The 20,778-nt window shown below is 44.3% G+C and overlaps 1 protein-coding gene across 1 annotated transcript in view; it reads left to right on the forward strand.

Moving 5' to 3' along the window:
* Positions 1-20,778, forward strand: part of dock1 (dedicator of cytokinesis 1) — an 815,700-nt gene that overhangs the window by 290,144 nt on the left and 504,778 nt on the right. The window contains 1 exon segment of the mRNA XM_034193753.1: positions 14,225-14,331. Within this exon segment, the coding sequence (XP_034049644.1) occupies positions 14,225-14,331 (107 nt within the window).

Consider the following 20,778-nt stretch of genomic DNA (forward strand, 5'->3'; position numbering starts at 1 on the left):
GGAAAGAAAACACTCTTCTTTGCTCTCTGTTTTTCAAATTTTCTACTTGTACAAGCAACATAAAAGTAAGTAAGCCTGTCGGTATCTCCCTTTTTTACTCGGGGTTGCCACAGCAGGTCTGAGATGAATCTGCATGTTGATTTGTCACCATTTTCACACCATTGCCTTTCCGGATGCAACTCCACATTGCATGGAAAATGGGCAGAGTGTTAAGCAGATTAATAAATTGGTCCAAGAATGCAGAAAACCACACATACTGTCTAGGTAAAATAAGTGATTTTATTTACCAAAAGAGAAAAGTCAGAGTCCAAAAGCTAGGGATTTGTCCAAATAGTCCAAAATGTGGGTGTGGGGGGAGAATCAGCAGTTCTGAAGGTTCAGTGTGGGCAAAAGAGATGGTGAGGCTGCGTGTAGCCAGCACAGGAGCACCTGTGAGGACTGGATGATTGAGCTGATCTTTTAAACTGCACTGGAGAAAATGACTGCAGGTGCGAGTCACAAGCAGGTCAGTCACGCCCAGCTTAAGACTCACAAGACATTTAGGGTCCATTCAGCACAGAAGATGATGTCTTTTGATACAGAATCCAGAACATTATTCTGCAACACAGATTTTGCAAAGGTTTCAAAACATTCAGAAAGAGTGTTTTGGGTTTGCCATCACAATTTGGCAGTACCACAGAAAACTTTTTATATCATCCCCTGCCAAATGTTCTGTCCACACTTTAATTCCAGTTTTACTTTACCATTTGAGTGTATGTATACAGTATCTTGTCCTGTATTTGTCCATGGAGCGGGCATCATGTGTCCAGTATTCAGCAGGTTGTAGACACACCTATGGGATATTACACAGGCAAAAGAAGGCAGATTTTTTTTTCTTCAATAATCCGATCAATCAAAGTTCATCACTGTATCATGACTTCATTGTCATTATTGCTTATTTAATTTGATGAGTTACAAGATGATAGCATTTGTTGTTTTTGACTTGACTTGCTTGCACAATCTGTGGACTAACTCATTCATTGACTTTTTGCTGTACAATCCTTATGTTGTTACCAGTGCAGACTATTATAATGACATTTTGAGATATGATATTGACAACAAACTGATATTTTGTGTTGTTGTTAAGACATAAAAAAACCTCTTGAGCATTTCTACAAGCATTTCTCGTATTTGAAAGCTCAACATTCACTTGCTGGGCTGTGATTGACCTTGTTTGAACCTGCACCAGCGTACCTGGGAAACCATTTGGTTGCCTACATATCCAGTTTAGTTTCTGTTTTGTTGACTTTTATTATTTTCTGATGCAGAGGTTGTTTTATGTTTGCCGTTCTAATAATAAATCACCTCTGAGGCTCGACCTGCTAATGCGTTAATGAATTATAGATTGGTAACAATGTAGAGCATTGTAGAAGATAAACTTTCATCATCTTTCCACGTCTTTTAAATTATTCAGTTTTTGTTTATATGTGTCATATTATCTGCGTAAAAATGTTGAGGACTGCTGCATTTCAAATGACCCATAACCTTTAACAAATCTACAGGTTTCTGTTTGTTTTGGATAGTTCCAATGCTATTTTTGAGACCTAGGAGGGCATTATATTTATAACAAGTGCCTCATGGGGGTTGGCCTTGCTTTTCTCTCCTATTTGAATGTCTTTAATCTTTTATGCTAAAGGAATGGGGTGGGTGGGGGCAGAATGACCTCATTTATGAAGCATTATGCTTACAAATAGGTGCAGAAAGTCTTACTAATGTATTCAGTGGAATACTTTTTAGTTGAGGGGAAAAAAGTCTGGAAAACCGTATATTTAATTCATATTTTAGTCAGATTTTCTTGTCTGTAAATATTTAGTTTTGAAGGACATGGTCAGACATGATTTAAATGTTATTTATTTTTAATCTTATGATGAAATATGGATTCTTTGCCCAGGTTTGGACAACAAACGGAGATACGGAGAGATTACCGCTGACGTTTTGTCTTAAATGATGGAATGTGTCACAAATCTATCTTTCTTTTTTAAGACATACAGTGAGGAAAATAAGTATTTGAACACCCTGCGATTATGCAAGTTCTCCCACTTAGAAATCATGGAGGGGTCTGAAATTTTCATATTAGGAGCATGTCCACTGTGAGAGACATAATCTAAATAAAAAAAATCCAGAAATCACAATGTATGATTTTTTTAAATAATTTATTTGTATGTTACTGCTGCAAATAAGTATTTGAACACCTGTGAAAATCAATGTTAATATTTGGTACAGTAACCTTTGATTGCAATTACAGAGGTCAGATGTTTCCTGTAGTTTTTCACCAGGTTTGCACACACTGCAGCCGGGATTTTGGTCCACTCCTCCATACAGATCTTCTCTAGATCTTTCAGGTTTGGAGTTTCAGCTCCCTCCAAAGATTTTCTATTGAGTTCAGGTCTGGAGACTGGCCAGGCCACTCCAGGACCTTGAAATGCTTTTTACGGAGCCCCTCCTTAGTTGCCCTGGCTGTGTGTTTGGGGTCATTGTCATGCTGGAAGACCCAGCCATGACCCATCTTCAATGCTCTTAGAGGGAAGGAGGTTGTTTGCCAAAATCTCGCAATACATGACCCCATCCATCCTCCCTTCAATACGGTGCAGTCATCCTGTCCCCTTTGCAGAAGAGCACCCCCAGAGTATGATGTTTCCAACCCCATGCTTCACGGTTGGGATGGTTTTCTTGGGGTTGTTCTCATCCTCTAAACGTGTGGTTGATTCCAAAAAGCTCTATTCTGGTCTCATCTGACCACGTGACCTTCTCCCATGCCTCCTCTGGATCATCCAGATTGTCACTGGTGAATTTCAAACGAGCCTGGACATGTGCTGGCTTGAGCAGGGGGACCTTGCTGCCCTGCAAGATTTTAAACCATGACAGCATCATGTGTTACTAATGTAATCTTTGTAATTGTGGTCCCAGCTCTCTTCAGGTCATTGACCAGGTCCTCCCGTGTAGTTCTGAGCTTTCTCAGAATCATCCTTACCCCACAAAGTGAGCTCTTGCATGGAATCCAAGACCGAGGGAGATTGACAGTCATCTTGTGTTTCTTTCACTTTCTAATAAATAATCATAACAGTTGTTGTCTTCTACCAAGCTGCTTGCCTGTTGTCCTGTAGTCCATCCTAGCCCTGTGCAGGTCTACAGTTTTGTTCCTGGTGTCCTTAGACAGGTCTTTGGTCTTGGCTACGGTGGACAGGTTGGAGTGTGATTGATTGAGTGTTTGAACAGGTGTCTTTTATACAGGTAACAAGTTCAAACAGGTGCAATTAATACAGGTAAAGAGTGCAGAATAAGAGGGCTTCTTAAAGAAAAATTAACAGGTCTGTGTGAGCCAGAATTCTTGCTGGTTGGTAGATGTTCAAATACTTATTTGCAGCAGTAACATACAAATAAATTATTAAAAAATCATACATTGTGATTTCCGGATTTTTTTTTTTTTTTTAGATTATGTCTCTCACAGTGGACACACACCTAAGATGAAAATTTCAGACCCCTCCATGATTTCTAAGTGGGAGAACTTGCAAAATCGCAGGGTGTTCAAATACTTATTTTCCTCACTGTATCTGTGCACAGTGGACTGAGCAACAAACTAGTTTGCACATTTTTGCCTTTTGTGGATTTTTCAGATTATTTAGCAACATTAACTGTAAATCTAACCCCAAGTACCAACCCGGGTAATTCTCCGATTGAAGGAACTTGCTAAAGTGTGTGGTCTTAGTTTTGCTGTCAGAGTTTGACAGACTGTTTTGACAGTCTAACCGAGGGTGTTGGACATGTGGTGCGACAAACAGTATGGGGTGGATAAGTTGGATGCTGATAAAAAAAAAGGGGTGTGGGGGGGTGTGGTACAAATCAGCCGTCACAGTCCAAGATCACGATCAACATTCAGTTATGAAATTCAAAGATCAGTAATCCGGGTCAAAGATCAGTCACTTGGATCAAAGGTCAGCAGTTTGAATCAAAGATCGGGGAATCAGTATCCAAGGTCAGTGCTCATCATCAAATATGGGAATCGGGATCCAAAAGCAAGTGCTCGCATCAAAGCATGCCACAAACTGTCACCCATAAATGTGCATTTTTTGTTTCACAATATGTTCAAAAATGTCTGACACTTTTGTTTAAAATTCTGATTGTACAAAATGTCTTCATTTGTATTTATTTCTGAACATACAGTTGTATGTAAAAGTTTTGGCACCCCTGATGATTTCTATGATTTTCCTTTATAAATCATTAGTTGTTTGGACAAACAATTTCAGTTAAATATATCATATAGTAGACAAACACACTGATATTTGTGAAGTGAAATGAAGTTTATAGGATTTACAGAAAGTGTGCAATAATTCTTTAAACAAAATTAGGCAGGTGCATAAATTTGGACACCCTGACAGAAAAAAATACATCAATATTTAGTAGATCCTCTTTTAACAGATATAATAGTCTCTAAACGCTTCCTATAGCTTACAATGAGAGTCTGGATTCTGGTTGAAGGTATTTTGGACTGTTCTTCTTTACAAAACATCTCAGGTTTGTTGGTTTCTGAGCATGGACAGCCCGCTTCAAATCACACCACAGATTTTCAATAATATTCAGGTCTGGGGACTGAGATGGCCATTCCAGAACATTGTACTTGTTTCTCTGCATGAATGCCTTAGTAGATTTTGAGCAGTATTTAGGGTCGTTATCTTGTTGAAAGATCCAGCCCTGGCACAACTTCAACTTTGTCACTGATTCATGAACATTGTTCTCAAGAATCTGCTGATAATGACTGGAATCCATGTGACCCTCAACTTTAACAAGATTCCCAGTACCTGCACTGGCCACACAGCCCCACAGCATGATGGAACCACCTCCAAATTTTACTGTAGGTAGCAAGTGTTTTTTTTTTGTTGTTGTTGGAATGCTGTGTTCTTTTTCAGCCATGCATACCGCCCCTTGCTATGTCCACATTATTCCAAAATGAAGCTGGCTTGTCCAAATGTGCTTTAGTATACCTCAAGTGACTCTGTTTGTGGTGTGTATGCAGAAAACTTCCTCTGCATTACAGCATCATACAGCATCGCCTTGTGCATAGTGCGCTGTATAGTTGAACAATGCACAGAGACACTATCTGCAGCAAGTTCATTTTGTAGGTCTTTGGAGCAGGTCTGTGGGTTGATTATGACTGTTCTCACCATCCTTCGCTTCAGCTTATTTGAGATTTTTCTTGGCCTGCCACTTCGTGTCTTAACTAGTACTGTGCCTGTGGTCTTCCATTACCTTACTAAGTAACTCACAGTGGAAACTGACAGCTGAAATCTCTGAGGTAGCTTTTTTATCCTTCCCTCTAAACCATGATGTTGAACAATCTTTGTTTTCAGGTCATTTGCAAGTTGTTTCGAGGCTCCCATGTTGCCACTCATTAGAAGAGATGCAAAGAGGGGAAACATTTGCAAATGGCCACCTTAAATACACATTTTTCATGATTGGATTCACCTGTGTAAGGAGGTCAAAGGTCAGTGAGCTTACCAGACCAATTTTGTCTTCCAATAATTAGTGCTAAATGTATTCAAATCAGTAAAATGACAAGAGTGCCCAAATTTATGCACCTGCCTAATTTTGTTTAAATAAGTATTGCACGCTTTCTGTAAATACTAGAAACTTCATTTCACTTCTCAAATATCAGTGTGTTCGTCTGCTATATGATATATTTAACTGAAATTTCTGATCCAGACACCCAATGATTTATAAAGGAAAATCATGCAAATTATCAGGGGTGCCCAAACTTTTTCGTACAACTGTATGTTAAATTCTCTGCTTAAAATTGGGGGTGGCAGTAATTGTGATCAGGATAATGTTTTCCTTTGTTCAACACCTGGGTAGCTGCCACTTCCACAGCAGATTGTTGGCTGTGCTGGAGTGGCTCTGGCCTTCAATCCACTATCATCAAAGCTGTAAAAAGGGGGTGTCTTTGGTCTGAGATGGATGACTGGCTGTCACCCTGTCTGTCCTCTCACCCACTGTTTTTCTGTGGAGCTTTCAAAGCTCTCCAAGCTACACTCATTCTTATCATCTTCCTCCATTATTGCACCATTTTAAGTTGTACGTTCTGGTCATTTTAATCCTTCGTGACTTCCCATCATCAGATAGTTGACCCTTTGTGGGAAACAAAATCACAAATTCAGATTTAGTCCATTCATGTAAATCACCAGTCTTTTATTGTTCTTGTCTGAGCAAAAGGTGACATCCTGGCCGAGAAAACTGTCACTTTCATGTTTTGTGCATGGCTGCAGATTTGTCTTCAAGGGACAAGCATTGAGCACTCGTAGTTTGAACACGCTTAGCTATTGGACACCTTGCTCGCCTTGATAAATGAATCATCATTTCAGAAACGTTGTTTATATTGGCGTTAGAGCCTATGTGCTGCTCATCCGTCATGAGGATGGCTTTATGAAAAAGAAGCATGTGTAAAATTGACTCAGACTATCAGAATTGAAGGCCTTGCACTTCCACACTGGTGTTTTGATTTATTTTGGTTGATTACACCTCTTGCAGAAGACTGAGTGGGCGTATTCAGACTGTTGGATTTATTGTATGTCTGAATTTATTATTGAGGGAAAAACTTCAATGTTTGGAATTATTTAAAATAATTTATTTGTTCATTTGTTTCCTGTGAGTCCAGTGGTGAATTTGGCTGCTGTGTATTGGTACGTGGCAAATGAATCACTTTCAGAAATGTTACATTTCATATCTCTTTAACCTTTTTGAAAATGGCAAAATATTTTTCATGACTCATTGTGTGCAGCAAGTTATGTCCAGTGTTATGAGATTTTGTGGATCATTTCACTCCTGCATTTTTTTGTGCAGTGTTGTTTTAGAGCTGTTAGCAGGGTAAATTGCTGGTGAAAAAATAGAGGCTTGTGGTTGAGGTTTAAGTTGCTGATTTTTGTTTCTCACTATGATAGGGCTGAGCCAGGAACACTGGTGAGGCAGCTGGTGGCTTTGATGTCCACCAGACAACTTGCATGTAGTTTCAGCCACACCTGCTCCTAATTTTCATCATCATCCATTATCCATTAACTGTCCAGCAGGTGCCATGCAATAGAAAGATGCTTTTTTGGATTGACCAGGGCCGGTTTCATAAAGCAGTCTAATCTTGTTTAGTCAAATAAACTCACTTCGTTCTGTAATTTTTTGATGTTAGTTGTTGCACAAAGCACTTTGGCGGCTAAAATTTCACCTTACCCATCTGAAGTTTTTAGCCTGGTACAGAGGAGGCTCATCTTATTTTATTTAATAAAACTTCAGTGTCTTACCTCAAAAATGGCAGCGATCATGTACCACCACTTGATGGAACACTCAAGAGCACCGCTGCGTCACTCGTATTCCTTCAAAAGGAGAGCGTCCTCCTTTTTTCACCATCGTTGCAGCAGACGACTGTCAAGATGTGTTTGTGGCAGTTCTCACACGAGCCACAGGGTGTCGCTGTTACGCTGAGCAACAATGTGTGTGCAGAAAGGTTTGACGAACGTGTAGAAGAAGAAACTGAAGAGTGAAAGTGCTAGGCTAAGAGCAAAGTATGTCATTCTGCAGTTTGTATGGGTCCGTAAATGTTAACAACGCCAGTAAATGAAACAAAGGCTAGTTCATGCCACGACCAACCTGGAAGTAAATAATACTGTCACACATTGAGCCGTCTATCGGCAAAGGCACACATGAGGCCGTTACGCCCATAAAAACCATTGACTAAGAGGGCTAATCTATAAGTTTAACCATCGATGTGCAATGGTGATTGGCTGGATAATATTGACTAAGAAAGTTTAGTGGACTGAAAGATTAGATTGCTTCATGAAACCGGGCCCTGGTCTATCAAATATCTTCCTCTCTTCTTCTTTCTGCTGCTTCCATTACTGCTCACCACAGAAGATCATCCCATCTTCTTCTCATCCTGTGCATCTTCTTCTATCACACCAACCACCTTCGTGTCCTCCTTCACCACTTCCATAAATCTGCACTTTGGCCTTCCTTTTGTATTCATCACAGGTGGGTCCATCCTCAGGATCCTTCTGTACATGCCCAAAACATCTCAGTTGTATCCTAACCGTAACTTCCTGCTTACTGTATCTTTTTCATATTGTTCCCTCTGTCTGGCCTGTTGGTACAAGTCTTTTTCTCCTTCCATAGTGTTCACCTTCAAGTACATCTCACATTATGCAGCTTCTTTAACATTTGACACCTCTCTGTTCACCTTGTGCCACATCTTGTACGCTGGTTGACTTTCTTCATCTACCCAATAATCCCAATTAATTTTCACCAACCTCTCCATCTTTATATTTTCTTGTACTTCTTCATTCCACCACCAGCTGTCCTTGTCTTCCATCTCCCGTCCAGATGTCACACCCTACATCGTTGTAGCTTCCGCTTCAGTTCTGCAGTAGTTGTCCCTTCGACCATCATCTGTTCACCTCCATTTCACACAACAGATTTCTCTCTTTTGTTTTTTGACCATTTGACTGTTGTTTCAGCCCTCAGTCTTTACCTCCTTGGTCATGCTACAAATCACCATCCAGTGGAGTCTCACTACGCTTTCCCCTGCCACCACCTTACAAAGTCCAATTTCTTTCAAGTTGCATCTCCATCACCGGATATAGTCCACCTTTTTGCACCTTTCTCCATTATTAAAGATCACCCTGTGCTTTTACTTCTTCTGGAAATAAGTATTTGCCACGGCCATTTCCATCCTTTTTTGCAAAATCCGCCACCATCTGCGCTTTTACTTTCCACTCCTTGACAACATATTGACCCATCGCTTTCTCATCTCCCTGCTCTCTTCACCAACATGCCCATTGAAGTCCAATCACTGCTTTTTTTTAAAAAGTACGCTCTCTACCACCGCCTTACATTCACTCCACAAATCTTCTTTCTCATCTCCTCTCAGAACCCACTTACAGGGCATATGTGCTGATGCAATTCATCATCACTCCTTCAACTTTCACATTCGTCACTCTGTCAGATACTCACTTCACCTCAAACACACTTTTATATTCTTCCTTCGGGATTACACCTACATTTCTTCTCCCATCTACACCGTGAAAGAAAAATATGAACCAAGGCTGTAGTCAGAATATATTGGGGGGACAAAACTTCCCAAGTATTCAAATATGGTCAAAATGCCCCCTCCCCAGATATACAGAAATAAAAAATTAAATAAATAAAATGCTATGACACAATTAGATACTGCTATCCTAAATAGACATTAACAAATGTAAACATAATCACCAATAAAGCAGATTAGTATTTGGGTGATTCTTTAACTACGGGCACTATTGGCCTTGTAAATGTAATTTCCACCACACCATTGCCTTACAATATAAAGCGCCTTGGGGCAACTGTTTGTTGTGATTTGGCGCTATATACATGTGCTCTGATGTCACTGTTTATCTCCATAGAAACTACCCAAACAATCTTTCATACAAACTGTTTAAAGGGACATTACAGTGTTAGCAATAGTGTGGGACAACTACATTTTGTTTAAAAAAATCACAACAGTTGTATGACATTGAATACCCCAATTATGTTTTGATTATTTTACTGATATTTTATTCAGAGATATTTTAAAACATTAGAAAAAATGTTTCTTTACCATTCATTTTTATCATTGAAGATAAAAAGTCTGGGTGTGGGACAAGCACAAAACAGCAATATTTGCATATAATGATGCTGAAAAAAGGTGAAAAAGTCATCATAGACTACTAGAACAAATTTCTTAACACACTTTCATTGTAAAGATAACTATAAAAGTGTGAAATTTCCCCTTTTTTCTGTTTTTCATACAACATGATCAAATGTCCATAATAAGTGCCCGTAGTCTAAGAATCACCCATTTACAATGTAAATGTTATAGTGCCCCACAAATTATACAAGGGTCCCACTTTCACTTCTCGCTCATCATGTCAAGGAAGATGTCAATATTTTGATGAGAGGACAAAGCAGAAGTATATTTACACAAAGAGACAGAGAAAATAAAATATCACAGGAGTGAATATTAGGAACACCAATCAGGTAAACTTGCTTTTTGATGTCAGGTAGGTGGGCCTCGAAGGAGAATTTGCTTGAACGTTTTGACTGGCTCTGTCAAGAAAGTTTTCACATTTTTTGACTGTACTGGATATTTCATTGCTTTCACATGTATTAAAATGTGTAAAGCATGTAGTAAGAGTCTTACACAGACTATGTGTCACCATGATCAGAAAGGGGAGAGGAGAGACATGGAGAAGAGAGCTGAGGAAAGGAGAGGAGATAAATTGAGATAACTGGTGAAGAGATTAAGATAAAATAAGATAATCCTTTAATAGTCCCACGAAGGGGAATATATGAACAAAGGAGAGAGGATAGGATGAAGAGAAAATGAAAAAAGCTGTTACATCGTGCCAACCTGTTTCATATTAAATCAGTCTAAACATAACTTTATTAAACCGTGACCACAATATCTGGTGTTGTCTTTGTGTACCAGGTCATGTCTGGGAGCGTGTGCTAATGATGCACTTCGCCGCATCAATCTCACCACAGAACCATCCTGACTCCTGGATGGTAACCACCCAGTTGGACAACAGATCCATACCCACCTCTTGAAAGTAACATTTCATCTGCCACAGCCACGTGAAGCGTGCGCATCCTCTTTGGCTTCGCCAGCCACTGGGGTCCTCAGTGCTCAGTCATCTACATCACAGTCACAGAGAAACATGTCACATGGCCAAAATGCCAGAGCAAAGCTTGATCATTGGATTAAAAAAAAAAAAAAATCAACAACCTACTTTTCACAGAAAAACAAAACAAAACAAAAATCCATCCATCCATTTTCTATACCCGCTTATTATGGTCGGGGGTGGGTGGATATTGGAGCATATCCCAGCAAGTCATAGGGTGTGAGGTGGGCTATACCCTGGACAGGATGCCAGTCTATTGCAGGCCCACAACACAAAAAGTACCAAAGTATTTTTCATATTAAATAAAATCAAAAAACAAGGATCACTCTGTTTCAGCATCACTGACCTCCCCACCGCTAAATGCATGAGTGCAAAAAATATGTTTGAGTGTCATTTGGGAGATGGCACCTACACCTACTGCCATTGCTTCGGAATTCCCTGTGTCATGCCTGTCTGACCTTTTGTTATTAGGAGCTACAGTGCATCCACAAATTATTCACAGCGCTGCACTTTTCCCACATTTCTTTGTGTTACAGCTTTTTTAAAAAATGGATGAAATTAATTTTTTCCCTCAAATTTCTACACACAATACCCCATAATGACAGTTTAATAAAAGTTAGTTTTTTTTTAGACTTTTGCAAATTTATTAAAAATAAAAAAGTAAGAAATCAAATGTACATTAGGCATGTGAATCTCATCACTGACAATGTTCGATACGCACCTTGATACACTACCAGCGATATGATGCATATAGCGATACATGATGATACTGATAATACGATGCGATACAATTCACCCCTGTTCCCAATTTGATGCGATTTGATATGTATTTGATTCAATTCCTCACAATGTGATACGATGCGATTTGGTGCGATACGATGTGATTCAACATGATGCAAAGAAATTATACCAAAAATTTAAATAGAAAATAAAAAGGTGCAATTCAGTATGGTACTATGGTATTCTTCTTCTTCTTCTGATTCTACTAGAGGCAGAGGCATTCTTTACAAATGACTTGCATCTTGTCAAGTTTCCCATCTTTTTTAAAAAGCCAAAGTATCTCAAAATGCCTCTTTTAAACGTTTTAGGTGCATGAAAAACCTCTTCAAACTGCTTGCTGCTGTTCTCATGGACCTCCATGTTTGTTGTGTTAGAAATGTCCTTTCTGGCTTCCGTTCATGTTCAAAACAAAACGCGAAGCAGTGATGGTGCATTCAATGTGCCTCACAAAAAAATTGATGCAAGCACGCAGCGAGCGATGCATCATGATACGTCACGATTTCACCTGTCATTTGAATCAATGCACACTCAAGTGTGCAGTGAATTGATACACTTGCATCGCACACGTTTGTATCTAGATACTGATTCATATCGATTAATCCCCACATGCCTAATGTACATAAGTATTCACAGTCTTTGCCATCAAGCTCAGAATTGAGCTTAGGTGCATCCTGTTTCCACTGATCATCCTTGAGATGTTTCTACAGCGTAAGTTGAGTCAGCCTGGGGTGAATTCAGTTGATTGGACATGATTTGGAAAGACATACACCTGTCTACATATAAAGTCCCATAGTTGACAGTGCATTTCAGAGCACAAACCAAGCATGAAGTCAAAGGAATTGTCTGTAGACCTCAGAGACAGGATTGTCTCAAAGCACAAATCTGGGGAAGGGCACAGAAACATTTCTGCTGTTTTGAAGGTCCCAGTCACAGTGGTCTAAGTGGAAGACGTTTGGATCAACAAGGAATCTTCCTAGGGCTGACCACCCATCTAAACTGGGCAATCGGGGGAGAAGGCTCTTGGTGAGGGAGGTGACCAAGAACCCAATGGTCACTCTGTCAGAGCTCCACCATTAATTATGGAGAGAAGAGAAACCTCCAGAAGGACAACCATCTCTGCAGCAATCCACCAATCAGGCCTATATGGTAGAGTGGCCAGATGGAAGCCACTCCTTAGTAAAAAGGCACAAGACAGCGTGGCTGGAGTTTGCTAAAAGGCACCTGAAGGACTCTCAGACCATGAGAAACAAAATTTTCTGGTCTGATGAGACAAAGATTGAACTCTTTCAAAGTGAATGCCAGGCGTCATGTTTGGAGGAAACCAGGCACCATCCCTACAGTGAAGCATGGTGGTGGCAGCGTCACGCTGTTGGGATGTTTTTCAGTGGCAGGAACTGGGACACTAGTCAGGATGGAGGGAAACATGAATACAGCAATGTACAGAGACATCCTGGAAGAAAACCTGCTCCAGAGCACTCTTGACCTCACACTGGGACGGTGGTTCATCTTTCAGCAGGACAATGACCCTAAGCACACAGCCAAGATATCAAAGGAGTGGCTTCAAGACAACTCTGTGAATGTCCTTGAGTGGCCCAGTCAGAACCCAGACCTGAATCCGATTGAACATCTCTGGAGAGATCTGAAAATGGCTGTCCACCAACACTCCCCATCCAACCTGATGGAGCTTGAGATGTGCTTCAAAGAAGAATGGACAAAACTGCCCAAAGATAGGTGTTACTTCATTTTACAACAAGGCTGTAACATCACAAAATGTGGAAAAAGTGAAGCACTGTGATTACTCTTTGGATGCACTGCATGTTGATGTTACTTGGATCCCTTGACAAGTTGTTCTACATAATTTTGAGGTGTAGATTGAAGTCTGTGTGTCTGGGGGTTGGGGGTGGCGGGGTTTGCTCCTTCTGTCTCCTATATGTTATTTCAGTGCATCTGTAGTTTTGTTTTAAATGTTGTTTTTCTTGTAATTGTACAGTTGACTCATCTTGTTTTAAATGTAACAGATCAGCCATAACATTTGGACCACGTGCCTCATATTGTGTAGGGCCCCCCTTTTGCCACCAAAATAGCCCTGACCCATTGAGACATGGACTCCACAAGATGTGTGTATCACAAGTAGCGTCACCTACCAAAAATTGCCAAGTGAAATGTTTCAGGGAAATACACCTGCTGGCTCACAGAGCAATAGGTTTAATAAGCAATAAAACACATTAGTGACCACTACTCATAACCGCATGTGCATGAATAAACACAATCACATCTACTTTGAATGTCAAGTTAAAAAACATGCGACATATCCTTTAATTGGACCACTTTTCATAGGTACTACCCTCTACAGACTGGGAACATCCCACAAGAGATGCCATTTTGGAGATTCTTTGCCCGGTGAGCTAGTCATCACAGTTTGGCCCCTGTCAGAGTCACTCAAATCTTAATGTATCCCCTTTTTTCTTGCTTCCAACGCGTCAGCGTTTAAGTCAAATGTTAGCTTGCTGCTGAATATCTCCCACCCGCTGACAGCTGCCATTATAACGAGACAATCATTGTTAGTCACTTCACCTGTCAGTGGTCATAATGTTATGGCTGATTGGTGTGATTAGTGCCATGACTTGGCAAGTGACTACTTTTGTATGATGATGCTTGATTGGAAGTGGTCAGCTCGCTCAAGATGGCTGATCAGGTTGACCTTTGTCTTTGTTGTCCTCCTCCTGTCTCTGTAGCAAGCTGTTCACCGAATTCATCCTAAAGGTTCCTCTGGGTCGCCTGGTGAAACAGAAGCTAGACTGTCTGATTGACATTGTTCACAGTAACCTCTTCACTCATCACGGTGAGAACACACACACACTTACTGCAATACATTCACCTCAACCCACTTCAAATACACCACCTGCCTGGATACCAAAGGGCCATGTGTCCATATCCTGTTTTTTTCTGGTGGGAAACAATTGAGTGAGCACCCACAAATGATGACTTCTTAGTCTTTTTTTGCATTTTCAGAGGAAGGAAGGGAAACAACAATAAACAGTTAACGACTGGCAAGTAGTAGTAGTAGTAGTAGTAGTAGTAGTAGTATGAAGCAAAGAGCCTCTGCTGCACAAGAGTTCAGTTCCAAAACCCGGTACGTCCACCGCATCAATTTTGTTTTAAAATAATAATTTTTATTTGATGGAAGTTGTACACCTCGCTAACTTCTCTTTTCATGTTATGAAATGGTTATAGTGCACTGAACAAAAGAGCACAATGTCAGCAATGTACTTTTTCCAAAAATTTATTAATTGCTAATTTTTGATTGATTTCTCGGCAAAACCCAGTTTATTTGCAAAACCAGGTAAGTTCATTTCTTAAAACTAGTCATTTTGATCTGTTAATCAATGAAGACACATTGGAAACTTGAACAATGTACAGTCAACCATGAATGTTGTGACATCTGGTAATGCACAGTGTATTGTTACACTCAACAGAAATATAAACACAACACTTTTGGTTTTGCTCCCATTTTGTATGAGATGAACTCAAAGATCTAAAACTTTTTCCACATACACAATATCACCATTTCCCTCAAATATTGTTCACAAACCAGTCTAAATCTGTGATAGTGAGCACTTCTCCTTTGCTGAGTTAATCCATCCCTCCTCACAGGTGTGCCATATCAAGATGCTGATTAGACACCATGATTAGTGCACAGGTGTGCCTTAGACTGCCCACAATAAAAGGCCACTCTGAAAGGTGCAGTTTTATCTCACAGCACAATGCCACAGATGTCGTAAGATTTGAGGGAGCGTGCAATTGGCATGCTGACAGCAGGAATGTCAACCAGAGCTGTTGCTCGTGTATTGAATGTTCATGTCTCTACCATAAGCCGTCTCCAAAGGCGTTTCAAAGAATTTGGCAGTACATCCAACCAGCCTCACAACCGCAAACCATGTGTAACCACACCAGCCCAGGACCTCCACATCCAGCATGTTCACCTCCAAGATCGTCTGAGACCAGCCACTTGGACAGCTGCTGAAACAATCGGTTTGCATAACCAAAGAATTTCTGCACAAACTGTCAGAAACCGTCTCAGGGAAGCTCATCTGCATGCTCGTCGTCCTCATCGGGGTCTCGACCTGACTCCAGTTCATCGTCGTAACCGACTTGAGTGGGCAAATGCTCACATTCGCTGGTGTTTGGCACGTTGGAGAGGTGTTCTCTTCACGGATGAATCCCGGTTCACACTGTCCAGGGCAGATGGCAGACAGCGTGTGTGGCGTCGTGTGGGTGAGCGGTTTTCTGATGTCAATTTTGTGGATCGAGTGGCCCATGGTGGCAGTGGGGTTATGGTATGGGCAGGCATCTGTTATGGACAAAGATTTATTGATGGCATTTTGAATGCACAGAGATACCGTGACGAGATCCTGAGGCCCATTGTTGTGCCATACATCCAAGAACATCACCTCATGTTGCAGCAGGATAATGCACGGCCCCATGTTGCAAGGATCTGTACACAATTCTTGGAAGCTGAAAATGTCCCAGTTCTTGCATGGCCGGCATACTCACCGGACATGTCACCCATTGAGCATGTTTGGGATGCTCTGGACCGGCGTATACGACAGCGTGTACCAGTTCCTGCCAATATCCAGCAACTTCGCACAGCCATTGAAGATGAGTGGACCAACATTCCACAGGCCACAATTGACAACCTGATCAACTCTATGCAAAGGAGATGTGTTGCACTGCATGAGGCAAATGGTGGTCACACCAGATACTGACTGGTATCCCCCCCCAATAAAACAAAACTGCACCTTTCAGAGTGGCCTTTTATTGTGGGCAGTCTAAGGCACACCTGTGCACTAATCATGGTGTCTAATTAGCATCTTGATATGGCACACCTGTGAGGTGGGATGGATTATCTCATCAAAGGAGAAGTGCTCACTATCACAGATTTAGACTGGTTTGTGAACAATATTTAAGGGAAATGGTGATATTGTGTATGTGGAAAAAGTTTTAGATCTTTGAGTTCATCTCATACAAAATGGGTGCAAAACCAAAAGTGTTGCGTTTATATTTTTGTTGAGTGTATTTTGGTATGCTCAGTTAGGTATCAGTCCATCCTCTGCTGTACTTAACTCTGTTACTGTGAAATCAGCCTGGCCGACTTCGTTACTGTTCCCTGTTGGTGGAACTGCTGTTGTGTGGGCCGCTGAAGAGGAGGTACTGCTGGCCCACCACCACCAGAGGGCACCCTGCCTGGAGTGCGGGCTCCATGCACCAGAGGGCGCTGCCGCCTCACAGGAGCAGCCGGGGTGACAGCTGTCACTTATCACCTATGTCAGCTGTCACCAATCATCTGATCATCAGTGGTATATCAGCAAGACGACATCTCCACCTCTTTGCCGAGATATCGCTCTACCGAGGAGCAGTACCAGATCCGACAAGCGGAGGCAGTGGCCACCTGGGAGTTTGGGACTTGGCGGCTCCAGTATTCCCGGGGTTCGGTGGCGGAGGAAATTGTGTGGTTCCGGTTCTGCTTTGGACAGACGTCTCTTATCTTCGAGCCTGCCCACGTGACACATTTTGTGAATTGACTTCTTTTCTATTATTGTAATTCGCCGTGTTTGTTGTGCTTATTCACAACAGAAAAGAGTTGTTATTTGACTTCCTCCATTGTCCGTTCATTTGCGCCCCCTGTTGTGGGTCCGTGTTCCTACACTTTCACAACAGGATATCTCGGCCAACGTCATGGACCCCGAGGGGCGTCAACCGGCTGTTGAACGGCCAATGGAAGAGCAGGGCACACAGGCGTCTGCAGGAGGAATGATTGGTGAGTTGCAGCGTATCCTCACCGCTTTTACGGCTCGGTTGGATCTGATGACCGAGCAGAACGTCCTCCTTAACCGCAGGGTGGAGGCTCTCGCCGCGCAGGTGGAAGTGCGCCCTCAGGGCGCTGCTGCGGCTCCCCCTCCTGTCGATCCTGTGCGCAACAGTGACGTTCCACAGGTTGTTCAACGACCCCTCCCACCTTCCCCTGAAGCATACATAAGCCCTCCAGAGCCGTATGGGGGTTGTGTGGAGACGTGCGCAGATGGGCCAGGGAGGCAGGGCTGCCTCTGGTGGCGCTTACTTCACCTGTGCAGGTGTGGGCACTAGATGGCTCCCTGCTCCCTCTAATCACACATAAGACACCACCAGTAACCCTGGTGGTGTCAGGGAACCACCGGGAGGAGATCGAGTTTTTTGTGACTCCTGCCACCTCCCGTGTGATTCTCTGGTTCCCCTGGATGTTAAAACACAATCCCCGGATCGATTGGCCGTCCGGGGTAGTGGTTCAGTGGAGCGAGACCTGCCATCGGGTATGTTTAGGTTCCTCGGTTCCTCCCGTTTCCCAGGCTAGGGAGGAGGTCAGAGTCCCACCCAATCTTGGGACGGTGCCGGTGGAGTACCATGACCTTGTGGATGTGTTCAGCAAGGACCTGGCGCTCACCCTTCCACCGCACCGTCCGTACGATTGTGCCATTGATTTGGTTCCAGGCGTTGAGTTCCCGTCCAGCAGGCTGTACAACCTCTCACGACCTGAGCGCGAATCAATGGAGACCTACATCCGGGACTCGTTAGCTGCCGGGTTGATCCGGAATTCCACCTCCCCGATGGGTGCAGGTTTCTTTTTTGTGGGAAAGAAAGATGGCGGACTTCGTCCATGCATTGATTACAGGGGGCTGAACGAAATCACGGTTCGTAACCGATACCCGTTGCCCTTGTTGGATTCAGTGTTCACGCCCCTGCATGGAGCCCAAATATTCACAAAGCTAGATCTTAGAAATGCGTATCACCTGGTTCGGATCCGGAAGGGAGACGAGTGGAAGACGGCATTTAACACCCCCTTAGGTCACTTTGAGTACCTGGTCATGCCGTTCGGCCTCACCAACGCCCCCGCAACGTTCCAAGCATTAGTTAATGATGTCTTGCGGGATTTCCTGCACCGATTCGTCTTCGTATATCTAGACGATATACTCATCTTTTCTCCGGATCCTGAGACCCATGTCCGGCATGTACGTCAGGTCCTGCAGCGGTTGTTGGAGAACCGGCTGTTTGTGAAGGGCGAGAAGTGTGAGTTTCACCGCACTTCTTTGTCATTCCTGGGGTTTATCATCTCCCCCAACTCCGTCGCTCCTGATCCGGCCAAGGTTGCGGCGGTGAGAGACTGGCCCCAACCTACCAGCTGTAGGAAGCTGCAACAGTTCCTCGGCTTTGCAAATTTCTACAGGAGGTTTATTAAGGGCTACAGTCAGGTAGTTAGCCCCCTGACAGCCCTGACCTCGCCAAAAGTCCCCTTCACCTGGTCGGATCGGTGCGATGCCGCGTTCAAGGAGTTGAAACGGCGCTTCTCGTCTGCACCTGTTCTGGTGCAGCCCGATCCTAGTCGCCAGTTTGTGGTTGAAGTGGACGCCTCGGACTCAGGGATAGGAGCCGTGCTATCCCAGAGCGGAGAGACCGATAAGGTCCTTCACCGTGTGCCTATTTTTCCCGCAGGTTGACCCCGGCCGAACGGAACTATGACGTCGGCAATCGAGAACTCCTTGCGGTGAAAGAGGCTCTTGAAGAGTGGAGACATCTGTTGGAGGGAACGTCCGTGCCATTCACGGTTTTCACTGACCACCGGAACCTGGAGTATATCAGGACCGCCAAGCGGCTGAACCCCAGGCAAGCCCGCTGGTCACTGTTCTTCGGCCGTTTTGACTTCCGGATCACCTACCGCCCCGGGACCAAAAACCAGAGATCGAATGCCTTGTCCCGGGTGCATGAAGACGAAGTCAAAACGGAGTTGTCGGATCCACCGGAACCCATCATCCCGGAGTCCGCTATCGTGGCTACCCTCACCTGGGACGTAGAAAGAACCCGGACCCCGGAACTGGGCCGAAGAACAAACTTTACGTCCCACCAGAGGCCAGGGCTGCAGTCCTGGACTTCTGTCACGGCTCCAAGTTCTCCTGTCATCCGGGGGTGCGAAGAACCGTGGCAGTTGTCCGGCAGCGCTTCTGGTGGGCGTCCCTGGAGGCCGACGTCCGGGACTATATCCAGGCCTGCACCACCTGCGCCAGGGGCAAGGCCGACCACCGCAGGGCATCGGGACTGCTCCAGCCGCTGCCTGTGTCTCATCGCCCCTGGTCCCACATCGGCCTGGATTTTGTCACGGGCCTCCCGCCGTCCCAGGGCAACACCACCATCCTCACGATAGTGGACCGATTCTCCAAGGCGGCCCACTTCGTGGCCCTCCCGAAGCTCCCTACTGCCCAGGAGACAGCGGACCTCCTGGTCCACCACGTCGTCCAGCTGCATGGGATTCCAACAGACATCGTCTCCGATCGCGGTCCCCAGTTCTCCTCGCAAGTCTGGAGGAGCTTCTGCCGGGAACTGGGGGCCACGGTGAGTCTCTCGTCCGGGTATCATCCTCAGACCAACGGGCAAGCAGAACGGGCCAATCAGGAGGTGGAACAGGCCCTGCGCTGTGTGACAGCCGCGCACCCGGCGGCCTGGAGTACCCATTTGGCCTGGATCGAGTATGCCCATAACAGCCAGGTGTCTTCAGCCACCGGCCTCTCCCCTTTTGAGGTATGTCTGGGGTACCAGCCCCCGTTGTTTCCGGTGGTTGAGGGAGAGGTCGGTGTGCCCTCGGTCCAGGCCCACCTGCGGAAGTGCCGTCGGGTGTGGCGCGCCGCCCGTTCTGCTTTGCTAAGGCCCGGATGAGGGCAAAGTCCCATGCAGACCGTCGGCGGACCCCGGCCCCTGCGTATCGGCCAGGGCAGGAGGTGTGGTTGTCGACAAAGGACATTCCCCTCCAAGTGGACTCCCCTAAACTGCAGGATCGTTACATCGGTCCCTTCACGATCCTCAAGGTCATCAGTCCAGCCGCAGTGAGGCTTCGGCTTCCGGCCTCACTGCGGATCCATTCTGTTTTCCATGTGTCCCGGATAAAGCCGCATCATACCTCACCCCTCTGTACTCCGGGTCCGGCACCGCCTCCTGCCCGTATCATCGATGGCGAGCCAGCTTGGACTGTGCGCCGGCTCTTAGATGTCCGTAGGATGGGCCGGGGCTTCCAGTATTTGGTGGACTGGGAGGGGTACGGACCTGAAGAACGCTCCTGGGTGAAGAGGAGCTTCATCCTGGACCCGGCCCTCCTTTCCGATTTCTACCGCCGCCACCCGGACAAGCCTGGTCGGGCGCCATGATGCGCCCGTTGAGGGGGGGGTCCTGTTGTGTGGGCCGCTGAAGAGGAGGTACTGCTGGCCCACCA

Source organism: Thalassophryne amazonica, chromosome 18 (genome assembly GCF_902500255.1).
Source record: "Thalassophryne amazonica chromosome 18, fThaAma1.1, whole genome shotgun sequence".
Lineage (NCBI taxonomy): Eukaryota > Metazoa > Chordata > Actinopteri > Batrachoidiformes > Batrachoididae > Thalassophryne > Thalassophryne amazonica.